The sequence below is a fragment of the Patella vulgata genome, chromosome 4, assembly GCF_932274485.2.
Source record: "Patella vulgata chromosome 4, xgPatVulg1.2, whole genome shotgun sequence".
In the NCBI taxonomy this organism is placed as follows: domain Eukaryota; kingdom Metazoa; phylum Mollusca; class Gastropoda; family Patellidae; genus Patella; species Patella vulgata.
The window spans coordinates 8,093,018-8,108,510 of NC_065882.2; the positions used below are offsets into that span (position 1 = coordinate 8,093,018).

At 37.3% G+C, this 15,493-nt stretch overlaps 2 protein-coding genes across 3 annotated transcripts; one reads left to right on the forward strand and one right to left on the reverse strand.

The window, feature by feature from the left end:
• The first annotated feature begins 27 nt into the window (after positions 1 to 27).
• On the forward strand, positions 28 to 8,944 carry LOC126819107 (probable splicing factor YJU2B). Of its 2 annotated transcripts, none has more exons than XM_050546977.2 (7): positions 28 to 177; positions 1,371 to 1,504; positions 2,281 to 2,455; positions 3,523 to 3,607; positions 4,252 to 4,424; positions 6,839 to 6,977; positions 8,428 to 8,944. In XM_050546977.2, exons 1-7 carry the CDS (start codon positions 175 to 177, stop codon positions 8,907 to 8,909), a joined length of 1,191 nt encoding a protein of 396 aa, XP_050402934.1. In that variant the 5' UTR covers positions 28 to 174; the 3' UTR covers positions 8,910 to 8,944. The 2 variants fall into 2 exon arrangements, with proteins under 2 accessions (XP_050402934.1, XP_050402935.1); XM_050546978.2 differs by lacking the exon at positions 8,428 to 8,944 and adding an exon at positions 7,366 to 8,228.
• A 3,045-nt stretch (positions 8,945 to 11,989) lies between these two features.
• On the reverse strand, positions 11,990 to 15,207 carry LOC126819122 (uncharacterized). Its single transcript, XM_050547001.1, has 2 exons — positions 15,055 to 15,207; positions 11,990 to 13,382 (listed from the first exon to the last, which is right to left on the reverse strand). The coding sequence occupies exon 2, from the start codon at positions 13,380 to 13,382 to the stop codon at positions 12,456 to 12,458; it is 927 nt and encodes a 308-aa protein (XP_050402958.1). The 5' UTR covers positions 15,055 to 15,207; the 3' UTR covers positions 11,990 to 12,455.
• Between the last annotated feature and the right edge of the window lie 286 nt (positions 15,208 to 15,493).

A 15,493-nucleotide genomic window follows, 5' to 3' on the forward strand; every position in this document is an offset into this window, starting at 1 on the left:
ATGAAAGATCGTCATTTTCAAGGGAGATCACTCTACTCTTGACCTAAAAAAGTTAGATTTAGTTTCTGGTAACGTGATGACAAAAACGTAAACGTTGAATTTATATCTTCAGTCTCAAGTTGATCGAGTCCCGATCTACAGAATTTTAAACCGACTTTCAAACAACAAAACAACATGGTGAGTATGAAAAATTATGTAGAGGATATAACATGAATGATTCAAATTGATTATCGAGAAGAATTATGAGGCCTATTCATATTGTGAAAACTTAAAAAAGTAAAATCAAATAAAATTGTTTGATTTATCTCCTCTTTAAGATCAGGCCCAATCTGATTAAAATACAGATCTATACTTCGTTTTTTTTTTATACTTTCAATGGCCTCTACTACATGAAGATCTGACCAATTGTAGTGGAAGGTCGCTTCGGGTCATACTCATACGAGTGACTTTTGATCCTATGACGTCTGACTTATGATTAACCAATCGGCATTAGTGTTTTTAGTTCCGTGTACGTCACGCCAAATCAGTGTTCATGTTTCTAGTGGGTTACCCACAGTTCAGTGTACCTGACGACAAAAACTTGCCTTAACAGACTGTTTCATTGTCTAATCCCTCACATCATCCAGAACGCGACTTATATAACAACTCTTCCAGATCCTAGTGTAGTAAAGACAAGTAAAACGAAATTTTGAACTATAAAAAACGACACGAAATAGGGTCTGTGTTTTATTCCGATTGGATCAGGCCTGGACAAAAGGAACCTGCCATAGACGTTGTCAGACACGATTTATCACACAGCATTTTTATTATAATATTAGCTTAAAGATACATTATGGGAGATTCAATAACGAGTTGGCAGTTCTCACTATAATAATTAAAAACTAGATAACGTAAAGGCAATTTGCTGAAAATTTCATTCAAATTGATCCACTATGAACCGAGAACTAAGCGAATGAAATTTCTGCCTAGCCTCGGTCATCGTTACTAAAGTCAGTACGATAAACAGCATAGTCTCGATTATCCATTTAATCGTTTAATCGAGAGGGAAAGTTATGCAGTAAATCGGCTCACAATCCACGTAAGATCGCAGGCTAGCGATGCCATCTAGAGTTGATTATGGTCTAGATAAGTTAATTAATGTCTAATTATTAATTTAGATAACATTTCAGGCCTAAAGAAAGACCTGCAATAGACAGATTTTGCATAATGTATGTTTAATAATAATAATAAATATAAATTGTGTGATAATGTTTACATGACAAAGTGTCTGTGATCTTTGCCTTATGTCCAGGCTTGCTTAAGATATAACCTTATGCAAGTGACTCTCTCAAAACTATATAATATTGAATTTATGTATTTTATTCATATAGGCTGAAAGGAAAGCTGTTAATAAATATTACCCTCCAGACTGGGATCCAAGTAAAGGATCGATAAATACTCATGTTGGTCAACATCCACTCAGAGATCGAGCCAAGAAAATTAAACAGGGCATTCTGGTTATAAGGTAAGAGAAATGGGGTTTAATGTCCAATCGACTCAAAGTGGGTAATTTTGGGACTAACATATGGTACAAATAAAACACTTTTTATGGAATAACAATTACTATGGTTTATTACACCGCTACGTTTCAATTTTGGTAAATTTTATTTCAATAGCACTCAGAGAAAACATACAAGGTTGGGCAGATGACCTTACTACTAGTCGTGTACAAGCTTTGGATCGAAACCACCCAACTTGACTCAGTGGCAGACCTTATCCCGAACAACCGTTGTATGGAAGATCGGATTTAAATCTGTTTGAAATCATACCCATCAGATGGCATCGAGATTTGATTATGGTCTTGTCATGTTAATAAATGTCTAATTAATAATTCATATAACATTTAAGGACTAAAGAAAGACCTGCAATAGTCAGATTTGCCTCTTGCATAATGCATGTTTAAGTTTCATTTCGACCATACACGATAAATAAATAAATCGGCTTAACTCTTGTTTAAGCTGAAGGATTCAGACCACAAAAATCACCCGCAAGAACAAGACTACAAAGAGTATGTAACCAGTTATTGGGAAATACTACTTATGAATAATATCAGGCCCGTAGCTGGGGGGGGGGGGGCATGCCGACCATAGCTCTAAAATACCTACTGTAGACTGCCCCCCCCCCTAAAACCTTCACTGCCACTCCGCAGTGAATAATATTTATTATTAAAAGCTACCATATGATGCTGTGGGCTTATGTTTTGTTGTCTGGTAACCTATTTTTACATTTTATATCTTTTAGATTTGAGATGCCGTACAACATTTGGTGTGGTGGATGTAATGCACATATTGGAATGGGCGTCCGATACAATGCTGAGAAATCTAAAAACGGAAACTACTATTCAACACCTATCTACAAGTTTAGGATGAAATGCCATCTCTGTGATAATTATTTTGAAATTCAAACAGATCCACAAGTAAATAATTTCATTTTTAAGATTTATTTAGATAAAGTCTTTGATGACTCCTCTCCGTAGCCTAGGTAGTACCCAAGTTTTCCACTTGCCAGTCAATCAACTTTTTCATAAACATTGTGTACTTCATATATTAGTTTTTACACATAAATTATTTAATAATAAAACACAATTTATATGGAAAAAAAGTTTATTTCACAAGAGGAACTTGTTGAAACGTAGTGTGAAATAAAATCAGTGATTGTTTTCCATATAAATTTGTGTTTTTATATTATATGTAAATGTTAGACCTGAAATGACCTAGTGTGTGTGTCAAGAGTGGAGGTTAAACTCTTTCTTCGATTTATTTGTGATTTCAGCAAGCAACACAATTTTTGCATGGGTCCAATTTAAAGAACAATTTTAGTTTTCCCTGAGCAATACATGCAAACAAATGTATTAGGCCATCTGATTCTTTTTATTGCCATTATGGACAAAATAAACCCATGTACATTTCCTTTTTTTAAAAAGAACAAAAAAATGAAATTAAGGGAGACAACTCTCTTTTAAGGAAATTTACCCTTGAGTTGAACAGCTTTAATATTTGATGCTGCCATCTACTTATCTAAAATACATTTTAAATTGAATGTGCAGATTAAATGTGAAGTTTTTGATTTAAATTTTTAATATTATATGTGAAGTCTTTAATTTTAATTCAGCATTATGGAAGATTAGATAAAGAGCTGACAGCTATAATAGCTAAAAATAGATAATGTAACAGGAATATCCTGAAAGTCTCAGTGAAATGCCTTCACTCTGAACCGAGAAATACCCATTTTAATAACACTGTAGCCTCGATTGTCATTTTTACCGTTATGATAATAAACAAAGTCTTAATTATCTGTTTAAAATTGGACCGATCAGATGGCATCGAGAATTGATTATGGTCTTGTCATATTAATAAAAGTCTAATTAATAGAAGAAGGCCTAAAGAAAAACCTGCAATAGGCAGATTTACCTCTTGCATAATGTATGTTTAAATAAAATTAAATATAATGTTTTAGATATTAAATGATATGTTTTTGTTTTAGAATCATGATTATGTGATATTGAGTGGTGCTAGACGTAAAGAACAAAGATGGGATCCTAAAGAAAATGGCCAGATAGAAACTGAAGGTAATGTGTGAGAGAGAGAAATAGGGTTGAACATCCATTCAACACAAACTAGTCATTTTTGGACTAACATGGTTCAATTTTATTTCAATAATTCGTTTGCGCATAGGAATCTTTAGCAATGGGAGGAAACCAGAGGACGAGGTTGGACAGACTACCCTACTCCTTGTCACATAGAAACGGGGAATCGAAACCATGCCAATTTACTCAATGACAGACCTTATGATACAACGCGCACATGCTAACCATTCAGCCATCCCCCCTGCCCCTGCCCCTGCCCTTGAAGGTAATGTCTCTGTCACGATTGACATTGATCATCTTATAATATGTACCCAGATGTTGTTTACAGAAAGTAGGAGGTCCTGGGTTAGATTCCGTCGTTGGTTGAGAAACTTCCTTGAGATTTTTTTAGTGTGTAGGGCTGAAAATACGCAGAAATCACAGAATTCGGCACTCAAAATGGAAATTTAAATCTCACATGGAAAAAAAATGGAAAATCCAATAAAGCGAGTGGCACTGATATTCCTATTAGAGATTCATCTTTCACAATATTGTAGTTTGCAAATGATTCCTTTAGTACTAAAATCATGCAATGTGGTTTTAAGTTTGACTTTTCTGTCAAAATAGTTTTTTATTTTTTTATTTAGATAAACTTACTCAGAAGAAGATGGCTACCGATGCTATGTTTAAATTAGAACATGGAAGTGATGATAAACAGAAGGGAGAGAAGGCTGTGATGACGATATATCAACTAGAAGATCGCAAGGAATCTTATAAAGAGGATTATTTATTAAATAAACTAGCCAGAAATAAATTTAGAGTAAGACAAACTTCTGAAGGTGGCGGGTGGGTGGCTGAGTTCTTTAAAGGAGGCTATCCGAAAATTTTTATTCTGAAATGTTAAAGCTATTGAATTGAAAATAGTACAAGTAGTTAGGAAATGTAATAAACAAGGGAAAACTAGCATTAAAAAAAAAAGGTTGTTGCCAGGGTAACACATTTTTGGGGAAAAAATTATGAAAAACCTAGGTACAATATATCTCTGTAACTAATTAAGATATCTTCGCCAGATTTGCAGGATATATAAACTAATATCCACCACAAAATCAGACAGAAAGCAATTTGAATTATCATTAATATTTAAAAAGTTATCAAAATAGTGTGGTGAGGCAAATGTTTTAAAGGGACTATCCCGATTAGAACAGAGTCTCAAAAATTAAAGTCCGGGTACATATGAAATTTAAGCATCAAAATATATAGGAATGGTTTATTGACCTTGTCTCAAAATTGCAGCTCAAAATATTGAGTCGTTTGGACGTGAACGTCAAAACTGCTTATCCGGACACGTAACCCTTTTAAGATTTCAGATCAATTTCTTCGTTGGGTGACCTAATAATCGATTCCCGTTTCTTGAGAGGTCTATACAGTGAATGACCCATGTGCTGTACTTGATAACGGACGGTAAATTTCACCTACACATTATTTTTATAAAATAAAGGTCTGGTTTTATCCAGATACCATATAATACAGTTTGGGACACCGATCTCCATTTCCAGATGAAGACTGACGGGTTTAAGTTGTTTGCAAACGTATCACAAATATTGAGTTACTTGCTCAGCCAGTAGGTATAGGGTTTTAAGGCATTTTAACTCAAAATTAAGCATTTTATTCTCCAAAAAATTATCGGGATTGGCCCTTTAAACACCATTTTCCAAGAAACTATAAAAATTTATCTTCATTAGTGCCAGAGATATAGCGTACCTAAGTTTTTCATACTTTTTCCCCAAAAATATGTTTCTTTATTTTTATACGCCCACATTGAACTGTGGTCGTATATTGCCATGGCCCGCATCCGTCCATCCGTCCGGCGTCCACAATTGCTTGTGGACGCTCTAGAGGCTAAAGTTAATATCCGATTGACTGTAAATTTATACACAGTGTTTAAGGTCATGAGACGAAGAATCCTATTGAATTTAAATTTATGCACAGTGTTTAAGGTTTTGAGACGAAGAAGCCTAATGATTTTCAGCAATTTCCGATAATTACTGCCAGAGTTATGGCCCTTGATCGCTTCAAAATATCTTGTGGATGCTCTAGAGGCCAAAATGAATTTTGATAACTTTAACATAGTAAATGTTTCGTATACAAAACATTAGCATGGGGCAGAACTTTATAAAAACCAAACAAATTCTAATGATTTTCTGATAATTACGTTGTTACTCTTAATCAGATATTAGTGTATTATAAATTTTTCATTACCGAAAAAAGTAAAATTATGCGACAACTCTTGTTGACTGCCCGGACGATTTAGCTGCTGTGGGTGTTTTGTTGCCTGGCAACCTATATTTAATGTTAGTTTTGCCTTGTTTATTACATTTCCTAACTACTTTTGCCATCTTCAATTCACTAGCTTTAGAATTTCAGAAAGCATTTTTCGGGTAGCCTCACTCACCCCTTAACGAATTGGCAATCCGTGAAAAATACCACTGTTGTATTGCACATGCAACTATTGAAATGAAAAGTTCAATGTTAGTCTCAAAATGACCAAAGTGTTGTGTTTGTGAGACATCAAACCCCTTTCACTTGATTGTAGTGACAGGTGACATGTATGAGGCAGAGAATTCTCACTCATTCTAGAACACCTGATATCACCTTGCCCATCCCCATGCTGTTAGCTATAAGTAGTAATTGTTGTGTACAAGATAGGGTATGCTTACTCTCTCTAGAACATCTGATATCACTTCTTATTTTGAGGGGATTCGTTCACATAGCCAACAGATTCTGCTAATTAGATACCACTCAGGAAACCTTGGCAGATTTCGTTACTCTACATCTAGCCTCGGCTGCATGACAGTAAGTGATATGTATCTACACCTATACAATTGCGATGCGGCTACCCGTTTACTTTTTAAAAAAATCTGCTGTTTTTAGAAAGAAGTTCTCCAAATTGCGTGGTTCAAAGAATGTGCAGAATTTTCAGTACAAAGTTGTCCTTGTTTTAGTTTTAAAAAAATCGGATAAACTTGAAAGAAAAACAGCTTCAGATTTTGAAAACTTTGTATGATAAAACATTCTTCAAATCCGCCGTCAGGAGTGACGTCATTTGTAACCTGGTAACTTGAAAGTAGTTCCAATGGCAGACTTCGTCATACAGCCGAGGCTAGATGTAGGGTACGGGAGTCTGCTGAGGTTTGCTGAGTGAATTAGATACTATAAGGATTTATATATTTTCAGACAGAGAAAAATAATATCCGTGATAAAAAGATGTCCGACCAGGCTTTATTAGATAAAAGTTCGTTAGATATAGAGTTAGTAGAAGAAAATGCTGATGATAAAAGAATCGCTGGCTTAATGAAATATTCAGTTACTGATTGTAAGTAGACCCATTATTTCCTAATGGTCCTGGAAGATAACTCTCAATACCGAGTGAGAAAGACGAGATAGTCCAGTCCCTTGTTTAGTGATTGGCTGTTGTTATCTACCGTTGTTACTAGTAATGTAAGGATTTTGTTATTTACAGATTCCTTATAGTAGTGGGTGACATTGCTGGATACGGTGATTTAAAGGTCTAATTATAAGAATGCTCATTATTTCCTACATTTAAAGGCCTAATTATAAGTAAAGCCATTTAAAGGCCTGATTATAAGTAGGCCCAACACTTGCTACATTTAAAGGCCTGATTATAGGTAGGCCCAATACTTCCTACAGTCTGATTGTAAGTAGTGATTGTAAGTAGACTCATGTTTAATTTCGAATCGCAGATTTCTGAAGATTGGGACTCAGTGCCAACGCCACATGTTAGTCCAGAAATGACCTTATTTGTATCGAGTGAACATTCAACCCCATTCCTCTCTCTTTCTAGGGGCCAATAGTACTAGAGCTTGTTGTATTAAGGTCACTTGAAACCCTTTACTTTGTTACGCCTAGGGAGGTTGGATAGCCGAATGGTTAGTGTGTGCACGTTGTATCATAAGGTCTGTCATTGAGTCAACTGCCAAGGTTTCGAATCCCCAGTTGTACGTGACAAGGAGTAGGGTAGCCTGTCCAAACTCATGTGTTTTCTGGTTTCCTCCCACTGCTAAAGACCCCTACACGCAAGCGAATTATTGAAATAAAATTGAACCATATGTTAGTCCCAATCTGATTAAAATACAGATCTATATTTCGTTTTGTTTTTTTATACTTTCGATGGCCTACACTACATGAAGATCTGACCAATTGAACTGGGAAGTCACGCCAGGGGTCATACCAGCGGCTGTTGACCCTATGACCTCAGACATTGATTAATCAATCAGTGTTGACGTTTCTAGCGGTTTATCCACAGTTTTGTGGAGAGCATGCCAAGAACTCGCCGTAAAAGACAGTTTCATTGGCTAATTCATTACATCAACTAGAACGCCTGTTATATAACAACTCTTCCAGATCCTAGGGGAGTTGGATGGCCGAATGGTTAGCATGTACGTGACAAGGAGTAGGGTCGTCTGTCCAATCTCTGGGTTTCCTCTGGGCCCTCCGGTTTCCTCCCACTGCTAAAGACCCCTATGCGCCATTGAATTATGTTAATAAAATTAAACCATATGTTAGTCCCGAAATGACCTAGTTTGTGTCGAGTGGAGGTTAAACTCCATTTCTCTCTATCTCTCTTTCTTCCAGATCCTAGTGCTGTGAAGACAAAACGAAATTTTGAAGTATGAAAAACGAGATAAAATAGGATCAGTGTTTTAATCAGATTGATGTTGAGTGGACGTTACCCCCCCCCCCCCCACATCACCACCCGCCCTCTGCCTTTCATCCTGTCTAAATTCTAATCCTTTTTTTTTCAGCTTATGAGATAAAACAGAAAGAAAAGAGAAAAAGTATTTGTAATCAGCCGATATTTAATGTTTGTAATTCTTCATCACCATCAAATAATTTCTTATCAAGAACAATAAGTCGGCCGGATCCTTTCAGTGTTGGATTAACAAAACGTAATTCAACATCGCCGAAAGATGTGTACACCAATCTGGGAATAAGACGGAAATCTAAATCCGATCTTGTGTCAAATTCTAGCAGTCCGACATCAATAGATTCACCAAATAACATTGACAAATTATTACCCGATGAAAAATTGGTGGAAAATAAAAATATTGAAAATCTGTTAAATCTATCTAAAAATATGGACAATGATGTGAACAAATGTGTGAAGGCATCTTCCTCTGAAATATCTGATAATGGAGTGACGTCGTCATTATTAGTGGATAATATGTCAAATACAGGTTTAGATGTATTAATGACATCATATTCTGATTCTGACAGTGATGTGTGATGGTTGTTTTATAAATACATAAATAAAACGGAAAATTTGTTTGTTATTCTAAGGAGAAAGATCACAAGGTCAGTCATGAGTCGGGAGCCACGGTGGGTAAGATGCTTGTTAGCTAATTTGGAGGTAACGTGTTCGATCCCTGCATTGACCATGAAAGTTCAACAGGGTTTTCCGACACGGCTTCCCCATGTCATTGGTGCAGAACGGAGGGCCTGACTAGGACAGCTGTGTAGTCGTTCGGATGGGACGGAAAACTGAGGTCCCATGTACACAGTGGCGTGCACGTAAAAGAGCACACTGTATGGCTTATGCCCGTTTTCATTAGCCCAGTCGGAGCAGAACAGTAGGACTTTAAACCCAATTTCATTTCATTTCATGTCATGAGTCAAGTGACATTGTTTCGATCCTATGTGACAAGTGGACATTAAACCCTATTTATCTGTCTAGTTGTTTGGATTGGATGAAAAACCTAGGTAATTTGTACACACTGGTGTGCACGTTCAAGAACCCTTGACAGTTGGAATTTTATATAAGAGTAGGCCATAGCGCCACTGTCTGGGGAATATTACCTCATAAACACAGTGTGGCCGTCTTTATTAGCCTGGCAGTGCAAAATAGTAGGATGTTAAAACTCAAGGTTTTTTTTTACCTGCACACTAATGTGTACATGTTGTCCCTGGCCAGGCTCTCCGTCCTGCACCACTGATAAGGGGGAACCACACCGGAAAGTCCTGATGAACTTTTCTCTGTCAACACCAGGTTAGCGGGACAACGTATTACTCACTGAATCACTGTGACTCCTGCCAACCGTATCAAAAACCAATCCTATCTTCAGGATTTCTCACTTAAATATTTTTTGGGAGGTTTCAAATTCAGGGGAGATAACTACAAATACAGATCCTAGTCTATGAAATTTTGAACTATAAAAAATCGAAACAGGATCTGCTTTTTCATAGGATCTGAATGACTAGGCATGTTTTCTAATCAGGTATTGTCGAGTGAGATTCAGACTTAAATTATAAAAGTACTTTTTGGTTCAGTCTCGTGTGTTTTCTTTGGGTCCTTCCACTTCTAAAGACCCCTATGCACAAGTTTCTGTCGAGTGGACGGTAAACCCTCATTCCTCTCCTGTGCTGCTGCTGGACCACTGTCCCTGGTTAACAAAGTACTACCACTCAAAATCTGTTTTATCGTAACAGAGCTCTCGATGGGCTCTATAAACATATGTCCATATGAGGCTCTGGGAGTAAGCCACCTGCTGGTCGAAAAGTTCCTTATCAGTTGTGCAATACGAAGGGCCTTACAAAGAAAGATTGGTAAAGGTAGGACATTATAACCCCACCCATTTTAATTTGTCACTGAATAATCGGGATTAGACATTGTTGACCAAATTGGAAAAATCCAGAGAAACAGACAACCAACTTTGGTGCCTCGTGGTTAGTAAGTCAGCCCCTTAGTCACTTTAATTTTGACTAGAGTCCAAACTAATACTAAAACAATTATGTAATTCTGTGTGCAAATGGGGAGAATTTAGGCCAAACAGTGGTAGTTCTGCCCACTCTTAATTCCAACGTTAAAGAGTTCTATGTAAATGCCAATGTCGACACATTTTGTCCCATCCAATCCGCTAGACACATTCAACACTGCATGCATGGCTACAACCCTAACAATTGGTCTTGTAACATTTCTTTGGTAGGGTGGCCCATATGCTCTACAGAAATAAAGTCCACCGCTGATAGTTCGAGACTACCACTGAAGCGTACACATTCGCCGTGCCGAGACCAACTTTCTGACAATATGATACTATAAATAGCCATGGCACGTGCAATTCTCTACAAATCTATCAACTATTACAGCCGTAACAAATTTATTGTTGACGATTTTGAATAGCAGTGAAATTAAGCTTCTTGGTTATTACAGCAGATTTAGAAATTACGTTCGTTTCATTTTTTAAATCGCTTTATCATTAACTGTACCGTTAAGAGCGGCATCTTTTGGTTTAGTACAAATAATATCTCTGAATCACTCGGATTAGACAGGAACATGATACTTGCAGTAGTTTCATTTTACTTTTACAAGCTTCTTAAAACGATTGTTGAGCTACCTAACGTGCTTATTTCTAAATTCAATTTCTTGTTCTAGCTTTCTGTTATGTTTCGTAAAAAAGTAGTCTTGATTATCCCGACCTGTCAATCAGACGTAGAATGGTCGATAGACTGGTTAAGCGAGACTAATTTCAAAACAAGGGCACGTAACCTATCTTTTACTCAAAAGTGTCTGGATGTAATGGACGACACTTGGAACCAGTTTTCAGTCTATTATTTATAGATGATTAATGGTCATAGCTTATTAAGTACAACATGATCGTTTATTTAGTGACTATAATTGTGTGAAACTGATTTGAGGCTTGGCATATATATAAATATTGTGGCGTAATTGTCCAGATATAAGGAGATATATGGAGATATTTATTTATGGTGGGTCACCCTATCTTTGGTTAATCGCCCATACCTTTCTGGTCGCAAAGCCAGTGCCCTACCACGAGTCCCAACCCTATTCCTGAACCAGTCTAATTTCAACTGCTAAGCATTCCACTGCATGTATATAGAGAGAAATGGGGTTTACTGTCCACTCGACACACACTAGGTCATTTCAGGACTAACATAAGAGTCTTTAGCAGCGGGAGGAAACTCACCTACAACCAGTTAACCGAAACCACGCCAGTTTCCTCAATGACAGACTATGATATAAAGTGCATGCGCTAGCCATTCGGCCATACATCCGCCCTACATGTATATAATGGGCCTCAGATTTCCGTCCCATCTGAACGAATCAATTGTTCCTTGCCAGGTATTGCTTACTATATACATCTGACAAGGGGGGATAACCCACACAGAAAAATCGAGAATTGAACTCAGGTCCTCTCATACTCATAGAGTAAGCAACAATTGTACTGGACTGCTGTCGTGGAATAAACAGGACGATAGTCTACATCAAATCTCAAGTGAATGTGGTGCCACCCCCCACCTTTTCTTAGAAGTGTTCAATCCAGTTAAATCACACAGTTGAACTTTTCAAAGTCAGTCATAAGTCTCTTTTTTAATATCTCTGAGCACTGCAAATAATACAATACATTCGATTTAACAATTAGTTTTACTAGTTCAAAATATATAATGATCCCCTGTTATGGCTGTTGTATACAAATATTATCCTGTCTGTCATATTACTATACATACACTATTGACAATGGAATAATTTACATCTAAATAAAATGTGTTTAAGATGTACATATTAACACAAAAAGAGTCAAGTCGACACTGCATTAGATATTAAATTTAACAGAGCAGAATAAATTACATCTAAAATAATCAACAGTTGTGTGTGATTAAAATAAATTATTAGAATTTCTCACAACTTCTTGGTCAAAAGCTTTTCTCTATTTTGCCACATGAGCACTCGTTTCATGCACACCAACAAAATGTTATTATATATATAAGGATGAATTCTTTAAACAGTGGTTCGCTAAAAGTTATTATCAAAAATTTCCTAATTCTTTGCTCCTACTTTCCATGAAATGTATACCTCCTTGAATTTATCGAAACCAGCCAATACACCAGCGCCAGCAACACCTCTCAGGATATTTGCTCCAGCTCCCTTCATCATGGACATGAACCCTTCATTCTTCATAATCTGTACAGCACAATCCATGGATCCCTTGTATTTCACGGCTTGTCCAGATGTCATCATCATTCTTCTTCTGATAGTATCAATGGGGTAGGAAATCAAACCGCTAGTAATTGTGACGGTGTAACCCAGAGCGAAAGAAAATAAAAGGCTAGCATTATCTCCTAACAAAATGGGTTTCAATGTATCGTAAAGACCAAAGTAGAACCCTCTGTATACAACGATACCAACACATGATATAACGAAACCTCGGTAAAGTCCAACAAAACCATCAGATTTGAGGGTCTTTCGATACACATCAACAAGACCATTGAATTGACGTTCTCCACCTCCTTTAGCTGAAGATTTGGCGTCGTTGGCTAACCGTGTTCGGGCGTAATCCAGGGAGTAGACGAAGCATAGGGACATGGCACCAGCAGTACCACCAGATGCAATATTCTTTGAGAAGTTGACCATGTAGGGATCTGTTTTTTTCTGCTTGAACAATATTTTGATCTGATCTTTGAAGGCAAAGTTGAGGGCTTGAGTTGGGAAGTATCGGATACAGTTGGCCAAGTTACCTCTCCAGAAGGGGAGGACACCTTCCGACCTGAAGGTTTTGACTGTACAATCGATAACTCCTTTGTAGGGCTCAGTTAGACGACCTTGTTTGATCATCTCATCTTGATTTTGTACTAAAAGCTTGACTCTCTCGATAGGAGCAGCAGCTGTTTTTGAAATGATAGCTGCAGCACCACTGAGACCAAAACTTTCAGCAAAGCTGAGGACTTCCTTCTTTTTTTCCGGCATCTAAAAATATACAAAATCAACCATTAGTCAATGTTTAATTAAATGACACAAATTATATTACATGTAGGGTTGCTACAGTCGTTTGTATTTTAGAGGAGAGCCGAAAAAAGCTCCACTTAAATCAAGAAATTGAAAAAAATCGCGCCCCTAAATAAGCTCTCCCAGTTTCGATAGAAGAGTGATTTAGAAATTAAGGAGAGTGATCTGATATTAAGGAGAGTGATTAGTTGTGTGTATGGGAAATGGTTCTGAATTCATAAATGATAATACCCCCCCCCCCCCATGACTTTGTAAAGGAGAGCAATTTTAAGGAGAGGGAGAAAAAGCTACCCTCGGCCGACATTCAGGTGAGCTGCAGGCACTTGAGAGCGATCGCTCGCCTTAAAAAAACAATGACTGGTTGCTATAGTGTAACAGTAACAAGTTTGTTGCATAAAGGACAACCCTTATCCAGCATTTGTGTGCCATGGGCGGTTGTTTATGCCCCATAAAAAAATGAAATGGGGTTTAACGTCCTACTGTTCTGTTTCTATACCGGGCTAATGAAGAAGGGCATACGCCATACAGTGTGCTATGAGGGAAATTTTATCCGGGCAGCAGCACTATGAATTCCAACTGTCAAGGGATCTTTTACGTGCGTGCCAATGTATACAGGGGGCCTCGGTTTTTCGCTCCATCTGAACGACTAGACAGCTGTCCTTGTCATGCTTTCCGTCCTGTACCACTGACAAGGGGAAACCATGTCAGAAAATCCTGATGAACATTCTTGCCAATGCAGGGATCAAACATGTGACCTCCAGACTAGCGAACCAGCGTCTTACCCACCCTGGTCCATAAGGAGAACACGAGAGGCACTACAGGGTAAATAAGAACATACTAATTACCAATGTGAAAAGATTAAAAACACGTTCAGGATGACCTCTCAAGCATTTCAATTGTTACAAAGTTTCCAGACAATATTTTTCATCTACATGGTTTCAATTCAAGACAAAAACTGGAATTTTCAGGAATAGATTTTTAACCAAGAGTTTTATTTGGAACAATAATGGCTATAAATTTGCTCAATATCTGACGAGGACACTATCATTACATGCTGGGCCTATGTGAATATACATGTCTCTAAATGGTGGCAAGGTCACAGCTATCACATGCCAAGTACAATGATAAAACCGTTTATCACTCGGGTTTTACAACAAATTAAGTCCATTAATTATGATTTTTGATCATCACAAAAAAAAAACTGCGAGCTTTTGGGGTTAATCTTAAAACCCGGTGCGTTTGTAAAATGACATAAGACCTTTTTACGGGAGTTTATCGACCCTTCCACCGGAGAGTACAGGCAGAACACGCGAAGTCGGTCATTCGCTGTTAATTGTATCACTGGGTTAAGATCGTTTATGTCGGAAAATCTCAATGACCCTAGTGACAAGACAACTATTGTATCGTTCTTTAGGTCCTTATGACACACTTTCTGTCAAAATCCGGATAAGACTGGGGTCGGCTTCCTTTCATCATCGATACAGCCAATGACGGCAATGTGACTTTCACCGGCTTCTAAAGTAGGCCAGTGGGTTTTGATAAAATACGCCATTCTAATGATATATGCTACATATTATAAAGTATTTTAGTGTTCCCCACACTCGGAAATATTATAAGAAGACATAATCCATACCTTTAAGAAGTAGTATCAAAAGAATTTCGAAAGACAATCAGTAACCAACTGCTCTCCCCCAAACCACGTTGCAAAGAGAAAGACTGAAGTCAATGGTTATAGACAATTCTATTGGATAAGCAGGTCATGTGACACGGCAACACGACTTTCATTGGTTGGTTGTCAAGGGTAAAGGGGTTAAATGTGTCGGCGCACGCACGTCATATTACCTCATTGAGCATAATGAATTTTATTTTAGTTGAAAGTCTTCAGGGCGTAGAAAGTTCACAGATTACCTCAAAGCATGGATTATCTACTTTATGAGCTAAAAATTACGTAATAAAAACTTCTGGAATGGTGATAAAGTGGTGCTTTATTTAATCCCAGTGTTAATAACAATAATCCATAGGCTATTAATAAAACAAGTTCCTGCAAGTCGAGAACTGTATGACCTTAAATG

Excerpts from the sequence above, each read along its gene's own strand:
- LOC126819107 (XM_050546977.2), top strand. Across the intron at positions 3,608-4,251 it reads TGGCCAGATAGAAACTGAAG|ATAAACTTACTCAGAAGAAG; the intron begins GTAATGTGTGAG and ends TTTTTTATTTAG. Across the intron at positions 4,425-6,838 it reads TAGCCAGAAATAAATTTAGA|ACAGAGAAAAATAATATCCG; the intron begins GTAAGACAAACT and ends ATATATTTTCAG.
- LOC126819122 (XM_050547001.1), bottom strand. The coding sequence starts at position 13,382 with ATGCCGGAAAAAAAGAAGGAAGTCCTCAGCTTTGCTGAAAGTTTTGGT.